Source organism: Alligator sinensis, unplaced genomic scaffold (assembly GCF_000455745.1).
Source record: "Alligator sinensis unplaced genomic scaffold, ASM45574v1 scaffold938_1, whole genome shotgun sequence".
NCBI lineage: Eukaryota > Metazoa > Chordata > Crocodylia > Alligatoridae > Alligator > Alligator sinensis.
In genome coordinates, this window is record NW_005842449.1 from 466171 (window position 1) to 478557 (window position 12387).

General features: G+C 39.6%; 1 protein-coding gene across 9 annotated transcripts in view; it reads right to left on the bottom strand.

Annotated features, from left to right (window-relative positions):
* The window catches only part of THSD7A (thrombospondin type 1 domain containing 7A), a 555303-nt gene that overhangs the window by 13000 nt on the left and 529916 nt on the right, over positions 1-12387 (bottom strand). For 7 of the 9 annotated variants that reach the window (XM_025212153.1, XM_025212155.1, XM_025212154.1 and 4 more), the window contains 4 exons: positions 9268-9441; positions 8115-8210; positions 4333-4415; positions 3735-3945 (listed from right to left, as the gene is read on the bottom strand). In XM_025212153.1, the coding sequence (XP_025067938.1) occupies positions 3735-3945; positions 4333-4415; positions 8115-8210; positions 9268-9441 (564 nt within the window). Of the gene's footprint in view, positions 1-2745; positions 3946-4332; positions 4416-4441; positions 5666-8114; positions 8211-9267; positions 9442-12387 lie in introns of those variants that run through there. The other 2 variants (XM_025212159.1, XM_025212160.1) reach the window with 2 other exon arrangements.

A 12387-nucleotide genomic window follows, 5' to 3' on the forward strand; every position in this document is an offset into this window, starting at 1 on the left:
GCATCCTGTTTTTGTTAGCCCACCCCTGCAACCTATCCAGGTCTTTCTGCAGTCTTTCCTTCCCTGCTAACGTGCTCATCTCACCCCAAATTTTGGTATCATCAGCAAATTTGAACAGGTTGCTTTTCATCCCATCGTCCAAATCGCTGATAAAGAAATTGAACAGCGCATGCCCAAGGACCGAGCCCTGGGGGACTCCGCTGCCCACTTCCCCCCAGGTCGAATATGACCCGTCCACCACCACCCTCTGAGTATGACCCTTCAGCCAATTCACAATCCATCTGACCGTGTAGGCATCGATGCCACAGTCACCTAGTTTTTTAATGAGGATGGGGTGGTCAACCGTGTCAAAGGCCTTGCCTTGCTGAAGTCCAGAAAGACTACATCCATGGCAACACCTGCATCCAATGCTTTTGTGACCTGATCATAAAAGGCAATCAGGTTGGTCTGACATGACCTGCCCCTAATGAAACCATACTGGTTGCCCTTGAGCATCATCCCAGATGCCGGCCCATCACAGATGTGCTCCTTGATGATCTTCTCAAAGTTTCCCCCTTACTTTCAATTACAAATTTTCTGCCACTGCCTGAGCAGATGTTCAGTAACATACCTTGTTTTTTTCTGTGCCACTGGCTGCCTCTATCTTTTTTTATGGCGCATGGGATTCCAAAGCATCTATTTTACATTTTTTTTTTACTCATCTTTGATTTTTTTGAAGCTGCACTGCCTGCATAACACTTTACCTTGCCATAACTTACACCTTACAAACTTTACAGAAAACACACAACTGCTCTTGTAACCATCCATAAAAGACTGTAACCCTTTCCAAGGACCCTGTCATTTACACAGCCTTTCCAGCAGAGACATGACTTTTCTTGCTCTTTTTCAGCTTTTTATTGCAAACACAACAGGAGGTTTTTACTTAATTCCAAGTGTTCCACAGCATGTACTTATGTCCACTACTCTGCCTGACCCAGACAAACAACGTTTTCTGATCAGCAGTAACAAACTAATTTTTCTGCACAAAACTTACAACCCTAGTAACAATTACCATACAGCGTTACCTTACTACAAGTTTTAGCTAACCTCTTTAAAATGCCTCCTAACAGTTAGATGGAGGAACAGATTTTTAGTAGCTTCCCATAAAAGCCACGTTGCTGCAGCCTCCTTTTTTATGGAGTGTGATGGTATATAATATATTTGTATATAGTTTTTAAATTTGTCTTTTAAATCTGCAACAGTATAGGCGCCTGTTACTGCCTTCTTGGTCCATAAGCTATGTTCAAATTACTGCAGCACTTGTTTTAAAAGACTCATGTCTTGCAGATATTTAGGCAGGGGATCTTTGACATCTTTCACATCTGTTTTACTTTTTATTGTTTTTCTTTTGAACATCTTAACTTCTGTCTCCTGTATTTTTTTTACTGCTTAAAGTTAGTTACTGTTCATTATTATTTAAATGAAGTATACTAGTTTGTAAAAATGTGCCAAAAAGCCCTATTTTTAAGATAACCAAGTCTGAAAACAAAACAAACTAAAGCAACGGACCCCTCTTTATAGGCAGTCCAGACTACCCTGGCAGTCCATAACCCACAGGTGGGCTTTTAAGTATTTACAACCCACAGGTGGACTTTTCAAGTCAAACAAATTGTCTAAATATCCAGATACCCACAGGTAGGCTTTACATTTTTCAAGTCACAATAAATTGCCTATCTTCAGGCATTCCTCTATTTTTTAAATGTGGTCGGTCTCACCTGAGACTACTATACCCGGCACTTCTACCACCGAGCGGTGTGCACACCTTCAGATAGAGAGACAAAACTTACTACACAGGTAACATACAACTGATTAATAACTGCAACATACAATCTTATTCACCCCCACATGCATTCTCCACCAAAAATGTTACTCAAATTGCCAATTGCTCAAATTACGAGCGAGACTTTATAAAGGGGGATAAGGCAAGGTGCCACATTTATTGATTACATGAGTTAGACATAGAGGTTTGGACACACCATTCATACAAGCACACACAAATCATCATACACATCATTACACACAGGCAGGCATGCACATACACAAAACAACCATTCCATCCACACATACACTAAATATAGTAAGCAGCAATAGTTGTTCAATATCAGCCCAGGGTGGCCAACCCAGGCTTATTGAGTAGATTATGATGATCTGAAGATAGCAGATTTGAAGATAACAGCTGGAGTGGAGTGAACAGATGCATCTGTGCTCCAATGAAACAGCAGTAGAGAAAGAGAGACTCACCCAACTTGGCATTTTTAAAGTGTTCTTTTATTGGGATTGGCATCCTTAGTTTCAGTGCTTTGAGGTCTTTCCATACTCAGCTTCTGTTTTTGCAGTTGTTTTTATTTTGTCTGCAGCTTATCTCAGCCTTGGAGTGTTCTTGCTGCCCATCTGCAGGATGGGTGCATTCCTTCTCCTTGTTATCTTCTTTGTGCCCTAGGCCTAAAAGGGATTCTTCAGCCATTCATTAATTAGTTTACTGACTGGTAAGTTATATTTGGCACCTTGTTGCTTACATAAACAGTTAAATCTTTTTCTCCTGTCTCTATGCCATTCTCTCACCATTCACCCTTTTACACACACACATACATAAATGCTATGCAGAGTTCATTTACTTATGTCAAGCAGAAGGATACAAAATGGAATTTTTAAGTTGCTTACAGGACAAGACTAACATGGTTACATTTTACTACTATTACAGTCTATGTTAACATCAGCTACATTAGTTCAGTTCATGCTACATGAGTCCCCTTAGCTGCAGGACTCCCAGCCCTGGCTGGACATGGTGCATCCCTGGGGCTGGGTGGGAGCCTGATCAGGTGACTGGGCTTCCAGCTACAGGGAAGCCCTGCTACACATGCAAATTTAAGCTGGATACCAACCAACTATAAAAGGTAGCACACATTTTTTGAGGTCTAACTTTATAGCTGGTTGGACCATTTTATGGCGTGTTAGGTACTTTGCACATGTAGCAGGATCAGTTAATTGTTCAACTAACTGGTAAATTGTGCAATACCTGTAACGTGTTCAGGTGACCTTATGCACAAAAATAGTTTTCACATAACACTACTACTTGCTCAGTCATCCCTAAAAATAGAAGTTGCTTTTTGTAACAATTTAGGTCTGGTCTATGCTGAGTTCTGAGATCATATTAGCATTTGTTAGTTCCTGGATCTTGGCAGAAATGTGCTTATATGGGAAGACTGTACCCTTACATTTCCTCTAAGGCTAAGACTGTTTTAGCTGTCCCAGTGGTAGGCATGGTGACAGATTTTAGGCATCCTTATGCTTCTTAGATAGTAATTCTACTTTCTGACAATTATATCAGTACTGGCTATGACTTAGACATGCTAATTTAATGTCCCAGACTTCAATAGTTGTTAGGGCTGCCAGATACTCATGTTGAATTTCCCTCTACAGTATTTCTATTTGCAGTTTTACCATGAGAACATCTTATGAACTGTCTTAACGAATGCCATGGGAAAAAAAATCTCTCATTCATGTAAGGTTTAATTAAATATACTGATGCAGCAGCAGTGAAGGGTAAGAGTTACGTAAGCCTTCTTTTTTGTTCAGTCTATGCAGATGGCTGTCTTAAATGTTCAATGACTTCCTTTCTTGGAATCAGAAAAATTTTAAGTGCCAAACTCTGTAGAAATACTTAGCATCAACAACTGTTCATTTTATGACTTCACCTGGTCCAAAAGGCTGCAGAAACCAGGTCCTTCCCCGTCCTGACTGGTTACTAGATGGCTGGGTAGGGTTCACAGCTCGACTTGTTTTCACATCTCCCTTTTTGTCCTCAATGGTGGGGATCACTACCACTGGGATGAGAGTGCACTGCTCGAGTGTGCCATCTGAGGACATTACTTCAGTGTACCCTTCTTCACAACTGCACGTTCTAGTCTGTAGGGAACAAGTGTTTTTACACTGTGTAGCAGAAAGCTCTGATTGCTATAAAGTATGACAACATTGATGACTAGAACTGGAAATTGCTTTGAGTGCCAGTCTGGAAGGCCACACTATGTATGTTTGCATGGGATCTTCCCAATCAAAGCAATGCTTTATTCACAGAAATACAGACAAAGGGACTGAGTTTGATTTAAAATATTAGTCTACTGAAAGTTCTGAAAATGCTTCAGAACTAATGACATAAATGTTCAAAATCATCTGAAAACTAATGAAAAGGCCATTGACTTCTTAAATATATTAAGGGCTCGTGTTGTAATGTATAGTAAATGCAATGGAAGAGGATAATTTGGTATGTTTGAATTCCAATGGAGTGGCACATACCTCACTACAGTAAGAATGGGGTTCACTGCACGTTGGGTTACATGACCTGTCAGCATCTGGTTGGCGCATCACTAAACATCCCCCTGTAGGACAGAAAATCATATTTTGACACATTATCACCTCAGCCCAGTAAAATTACTGAATTCAGCCATGAAACCGAACTCGACACAGTGTCACGTTAACATTTTGTCAGCACAAGGACTTTGCTTGCTTAGGTGGATTTAAGGTGTTACTATTCTACAAAGTGTGGGATAATGGTTTTCTACATTTTCTATGTTTTTGTTTTAATAGGCAGAATTCATAACTTATTATATATATGTATGTACACACTAGAACAGATTTTTGTAGGTTGTTTTTAGTTTCTGGATTGCTTAGTTCACTAGAGGTATGTAATTGTGTTTATGACAGTGTTTTTATTTTTATTTGTATGTTAATTATATTTATATCCCACCCTATTCAAAAGACTTGGAGTTTCTTAATGCTTTTTATAGCTTTAATGCTTAAGCAAAAGCTATGAAAAAAATAAATCACATTTTTGTCTGCATATTGTGACTTTTGCCCATTAATTAGTCTCCAAAGGAGGAAAAGTCTTTCAATTTGTAATCTGTTATGTGGCTTTCATTGCTCCTTCAGACTTTTAACACAATGCTGAGATAAAGAGGTAATGCCTATCCTTGGTTCTCTCATCTCTTTAGAAGTCACCCTTCTTGGAGGTATTACCAGGCAGATGTTCCAAGGAGAAAATATCTTAGGGAACTGAGAATAAAATGAACATTGAGACTTTGACAGAAAGACTTGAGCGAGTGGTCCCAATACTTTTCATTTTATTATAATTGTTTACACTCATTGCAGATTTATATACAGTGTAGAGTTATTGTTATGAATCAATGCAAATAATCAGGCTTTCATCATCATTTCAGCCAGGCTTCTTTTTATTTTATTCAGAATCAAATGTGTATCTGACAGATGTCTGTCCTACAAAAGAGGGATCTGGGTCCATTAGTTTAAAATTTTTACACTTAAAGCCCAACTATTGCAAATCTAAAGTAAACAGACTCTTACGCAAGTCGAGAATGATGATGAAATTCTGAAAAGCAAATTTTAGTATTACTGCAGCAGATGTAGTTAGATGTAGCCACATATTAAAAGGAGAGATGAGGAAGAATGAAGGAGTTGTCTTAAGAAATTTTACCCAGCCCCAGAAAGTAAAATCGTGTGACCTTGCATACAAGGCGCATGCCAGTGCGCACCCATGCAATATAATATCAGTCATCCAGGGAGCTGCAGAAGGAAAGATCTGTCTCATCACCCTTTTCATTTTGAATTAATGAATCTGTAAAAACAATACCTCTAAATAAAAAAAAAAAACTATTCACAATAATTATCATGTGACATAATAAAAATGGAATCTCAGGTGGAAATAAACACAAATGCAAACACAATTTACCATAGAGTGAATATATCTAAATAAAATATACTACTTCGAGTATAAATATATCGACACTCAGCCACAATTTGTTCTCGGATTATATTCTGCCCTTATAACATATACTACATCCCTCTCCTCTCTCAAGAGGCCACTGTTCCCAGGCAAATTATCTGAAGGGAAAATGTCTTAAGGGACTGAGAACAAAACAAATATTGAGTCTTTGATATCAAGATTTGAGTGAGTGCTCCCACTCCTATTAGTATAAGTACAAATCGTCATGTTCACTGCATTGTGCAATGTTTATGTACAGTTATGGTTATGGATAGAGGTCTACCAAACTCAAGGAGGTGGCTGGCTAACTTTGCAGGCAGATTCTAGGACTGGCCACCATTTTTATGAGCTAAGTACAGCAGGGGACCCCCCTTCCACACCTCTGAGGGGCCCTGGCAGTCCCACCCTCTCCAGAGATTGCCATGTGGCTTGAAACTGTAGCTTAATTACCCTGATTAATCCTGGAGATGCAATTAATCCATGCTAAATAACATGTGGATTAATGGCTTTCCCAGGCTTAATCAAGGTAATTAAGCCACAGTTTTGGGCCATCCTCATGTGGCGGGCTCAACTATTTGGGCAGGCTCACTGCACAAACAAAAAAACTTACTGGCAAGCAGAGAAACCCTGCAGTCTTGGTGCACAGGTGGCAGGATGGAGAGTGGCAGGGAGGAGAGAACAGAGGTAACTTAGGGCAGTTGGAATAGATCCTGGATGATTGGAAAAGGGAAAATATAGTGCCCATCTTGAAAGGGAAGAAGGATGATCTGAGGAACTACAGACTGGTCAGCCCCACCTCAATTCCTGGAAAAATCAAGGAGCAGCAGGTCCTTAAGAAATACATTTCTAAGCATTTTGAGGGGAGGAAGGTGATTAGGAATAGTCAACATGGATTCACCAAGGGCAAGTTATGCCTGGCCAAACTGACTGCTTTCTGTGACGAGATGACTGACTGCAGATGTGGGAAGAGCAGTGGATACCTTGACTTTAGCAAGGCTTTTCACATGGGCTCCCACAACATTCTCAAAAGAAAGCTCCTTAGCTTTCCCAAGTATGGGTTGGATGAATGCACTGTAAGGTGGATAGAAAACTAGCAGGATTATTAAGCTCAACAGATAGTAATCAATGTCTCGATAGCTAGTTGGCAGCTGATACCAAGTGAAGTGCCCCAGGGATTGATCCTGGGGCTGATTTTGTTCAATATATTCATCAACAAAGAAGATGGGATGGAGTACACCCTCAGAAAATTTTCAGATGCCACCAACCAAGCTGGAGGGAGTAGTAAATATGCTGGAGGGTAGGGCTTGAATGCAGAGACCTAGACATATTGGAGGATTTGGCTAAAAGAAATCTCATGGAGTTTAATAAGGACATGTGCAAAGTCCTGCATTTAGGACAAAACAATGCCATGCACCAGTACAGGTTGAGGACTGACTGGCTAAGCAGCAGCTCTGTGGAAAAGGACTTGGGGTTGCAGTGGACAATAAACCAAATATGAGCCAACAATGGACTCTTGTTACAAGAAAAAAACTGAGGCTGGGATTTAATAGCAGCCTTCAGCTGCCTGAAGGGTTGTTCCAAAGAGAAAGGGGCTAGATTGTTCTCAGTGGTGGCAGATAACAGAACAAGGAGGAATGTTCTCAAGTTGCAGTAGGGGAAGTTAGGTTAGATATTAGGTAAAACTTTGGGTAGTAAAGCACTGGAAGAGGCTACCCAGAGAAGTTGTAGAATCTCCTCAGAATTTTTTAAGACCTGGCTAGACAGTGCTCTGGCAGTGATGATCTAGTTGGGGATGGTCCTGCTTTGAGTAGAGGGTTGGTCTAGATAAACTCCTGAGGTCCCTTCCAACCCTAATTGTCTATGATTCCATATTGTATAAAATACCAAAAATCTGTTTTTCTCCATTTCAATGTCTCTCTCTCTTTCTGTGTGTGCATGTGTAATATAATAGGGAAATCAATTACAATTTGAAATTCTAGGACCCGGATGATGAAATTGTAAGATGTAAAATACTTAGTCCGTGGTAAGGACGGCATTATTTTGCATTTTACTCTTAACTGTCATACTGTGGATGGTCTTTCAATTCCTATTTTGCAACAGACTGATGATCCAGAATATGCTAAATACACAATCATGAAACAATGGTAATATTGTTCTAGTAACTCTGTAATACTATTGGAAAATGCAATATTTGACCGTTATTTGCAAATCTTTTGGGAAAAGCAGCAATATTTCCACTCAATTTTATTCTTTCTAGACCTGATTGACTTCTGTGTTAGGAAAAAATAACATGAGTACTTACCTGTAACATTTAAACCGTCTGATCTTTGGCACCACACTGTCCTAGAAGAACCCTTCCATGGGCTAGCCATCCATTTGTATTCATAACATTGGCCATCTGCATATAAAACATTGACACTTAGGGCTTTGTTACAAAATTTCTCTGGACAACACCAAGCTGCCTATTATTTATGCAGAGCACACATGTAAATAAAATTCCAGTTTAGAAAAATGAAACACTGTTATAAGCAAACCTTATCTAGATGATGATTTGGGGGCTATTTCAGACAATGTAATATATTAAACAACTCAGTAGTAACTCAGTATTTTTTGAAGGCTGTGTGCAGGTTGGGTAGGTGCCTGATGGAAGAATCACCCAGTGCCAGATAAGTCTCAAAACTCTAGTTGGAGAAAAACACAAACAATAGCTGCTGTAGGAGGAACACCACCTTCCTCCTCACATTTTAGTCTAATAACCCTATGGTTAAAGCAGTTATCAGTAAGTAGTGGAGCCAAGTTCTTGGCTCTCCTCAGCCAGAGAGATTTTGAAACTGTCTCCTGCTTTACTACAAAGTGCTATAATGCCCAGGCCACAACTAATTATTACTCATAGCATTCTCCAGACCTTCACTTAAGGTTGGCTCACTTCACCTTGCAATTAACAGTAATTGGACAAATTGAATAAACAGCACTGCTTTAATGGAAACATAGGCCCAGGCTACAGCATCCCTTCCAGGGCAACCTCCATCTCACTGATCTAAATACCCTCTGTCTTCTTTTTCTCCTCCTGGGTGTCCTTCAAGAGGACAGAATTACTATTTTCTCACAAGTTTTGCTATGTATAAACAGCAGTTACTCAGTAAAACAAATAAAACAATTAATGATATTTTGAAAAAAGTGCAAAATTTAAAAACTTATACTGTTTTAAAAATACTATTAGAAATGAGCAAAGATCTTGGAAGTTTTGAGTAAAATTCCTAAACAGGTTTTTATACGATATTTAACATTTTCAACATTTTTTCAGTAACTAAAATTTGGCTAAGGAAAAATCAAATGCTTGGTCTGTCTTAGTAAATACATGTTTATCTTGATTTCTTCAATTAATGGAACATAATACTGCTCATATCTTACCTTATAACAGGAGAAACCTATCTCCTGTGTATGTCATTACTCACCACTACATGATCTTGTTTCCAAAGCCTGTTCTGGACAAAGATGTTGGTTTTCCAATTCCTGAATGATCACTGCCCGGGAGCGGACTTGTATCCCCCCAAAACCAAGATCTTCACCATTAACACAAGTCAGCTGACAAAGGCTCCATTCCGACCACTCCTTCAAATAACAATCACCTGTCCAACATCAATGATATAAGAAAGCTGAAGATGCTGCTACAAAAAACATTTTGAATGTTAATTATAAGAGCTGTATAAATTTAATTCAGATTGGCCCACTTACCTCTCCCTCAACTGTGAAGGACATTCATTTTAGATCCATACTTACCTTCATCCTAAGACAAAATTATTATAATATTCCTATTTCTATCCAGCAGAAATGATTCATCAGGAAATTTAAGGTGACAAATTCTTATTTATGCTAATGCATTCTAAGAGTTTGTAGCATTAATATGTCACCCTAATTTTGGGTCTCTGATTAATATTACATCCAATGATTTAGTTTAAAAAATGAGCGGTAATGTATGTTCCATCTTAATTCTGATGTAAACATGATCTGTAGGATAGCTTTTACCTCTTCTTGGCTTGGAAAGAACATACCTTGCTAGTTGCCAAGATAACATAAATTGTTTCATAGTCTGTATTGGTTTAATAAACAGACTGTTATCACATAAAAGCATTGAGGAAATGACCAAACTGCAGGGAACATTCTTTGTCCAGAAATGAATGGACTATGTGACCTGTGAGTTCTATGATAAGAGGAATCTGAAGAATGTTATCCAATGGTTCAGGATAAAAGAATAAAATCTCAGTAGCCAATACCTATTGGCTTTACAGTCAATGACAATCTGAGGCAGGGTATGAAGAAATTTTGCTAATCATTCTGTGTAAAAGGTAACTAGAATACTTTAATTATTTCAGCAAAAGGGTAATTAAAAATTAATGTTACCTTAAATTTTGCTGATATCAACTATAATCATCATCGTTGTGTTGACCAGATGCCTGATTAATGAAGGACTTTTATTTGCCCACATTACAAAATCACATAAAGAAATACATTATTGAAGAAGGGACACACAGATAATAGGAGGGCAAATAGTTTTTTTTTGAAAGATTAGTTATAGTGTATCATTAGCACATTCTCCACAGGGCAGTTATCCTCATTGGCTAAACATGAGGTGGCTCGAGCAGAAGTTGTTGCTCAGCAAAGTTTAAAAACCAACCAAAAATTGATATTTTTCTTAAAAAATATGATTAACAAATCATATATCACCTTAGTCTGATTTTCTCCTAGAAAGTGAAAATATGTAAAGACAAAACATTGGATTAACTAAAATATCACTGCATTTGGGAAATCACAGCTCTCTCTACTCTGTGCAGTCAATAAAGTTCCATGAAACTTGTAATGTCTTTGGGCAAAATATCTCCATGGTCCACTATTGTGTACTGTGATGTATGTCAACCATTTGCGGGGGTATCCTTCCATAGCTCTTTCAAGTGAATGGGATTTGCCATTTGTTTGATCCTATATATGATGAAAGGTTCTATTTATAAATGAAAGTGTTAGCGCATGGACATGTGTAACACTTAGACCAGCTTTGACATGGTTTAAACCTGAAATGGACAGACATACAAACAGGTTTAAAGCTACCTGAAATGGTTAAAAAAAATACCTGGAAAATCTCTTTTGAACAAGTTCCCAGTGCACTGGGTCAGTGATTATATGTGGACACGAAGATTTCCATGACACAGGTTTGGTTGGTCCTCCAGACATCCCAAACTGCCTTGCTCTTCACGCTCCCCTTTCCCCCCCTTCTGGACTGACTGCTTTGGTATGTAGCAAGAACTCTGTTGCCCTCTTGTTTCCCTTTTATTGACACTTTTTTTAAATCAATGAGTTCCCTTATGCTTCTTGTTCAATAAAAGCTCTCTAACATCCAGCTGTGTCCTTACTCTCTATTAGACCACACGCTCTAATTATGCCCTCCCTCCAGCCTCTGGAAACCCCAAAATGTGGGTCCAAGCCTACCCCCCTACCCTACCCCTCCCTATGTCAGGCAGCACTTTGAAGACTTCAGTCAATTGCAGACAATTAAAATGTATGGAACTCATGTTCGGAAAAGAAGGGATAGCAGAAAAGTGAAAGCTCCCTCAACCATAGGTCACCTACCTCTGGGAGCTCTCAAACTGTGATTACAAGCACCCACCCCCAGCTAGACCATTGCGAGGCATGATGGGCTGTGTGCTCATTATCACCCCCTAGCATCAGAGCCACAGCACTTCACAGGCAATTGTAAATTGGTTCCCAATCAGTGATATTTGGGAATGCTTTTGTTTTCTGTGTATACAGCCTTATTTTAGCAATTGCAAAAAAAGTATGTTTTTTAAAGAGATACATATATATTAGAACTCAAACAGTTACATACTTTTCTCCTTTTCATTTTTGCATCATACAGACAAGTGTTTAATTTTCAGCAAAACCTTTGCAATTCATCTTTAAAAGCTATCATCTATTCTTCTTAATTCAGTTCTCCCTACTGAACAAACTGTATTCATGCACGTATGACATGGCAGGGAGACATGATTGGTAACTCCAGCATCAGATCCACCTTCACTAGTAATAAGGATGATCGGATCTGATGCTGGATGAGTTGTTTGGCCTAGGAACACTGCTGCCACTGTGAGCCTTGTCAGCTGCAGGGCTGGTAGCGGGTGGTGCACCACTGTGGCTGGGAGCTGATGAGACTCATAGCATTCCCTGTGCTGCCCCTGCTATGAGCCCCACAGCTAAGGATGATCACAGTGGGGGTGCGAATTAAAGGGGAACTTAGGGGGTGGGGCTGACCCCCCCATGAGACAAGAGCCCTCCTGTAAGAATTGAAAATCATAACCGGGGGTGGGGGGGGGTGTCTCTGATTGGACTGCTCCTTCACTTAGGTGGACTTGTTAATCAATGAACCAGTTTAATTTTTTTCCAGACTACCCCAAGAGTGAAAGCGTCATTTGAAGCCTGGGGCAGTGTTCTCCAGCCTGTCCCCACTACAAGCCCTGCAGCTGATGAGGCTTACATGCTTCTTCCCACTGCCCCCCCCCCCCCCCCCCCCCCCCCCCCCCCCACCCCAA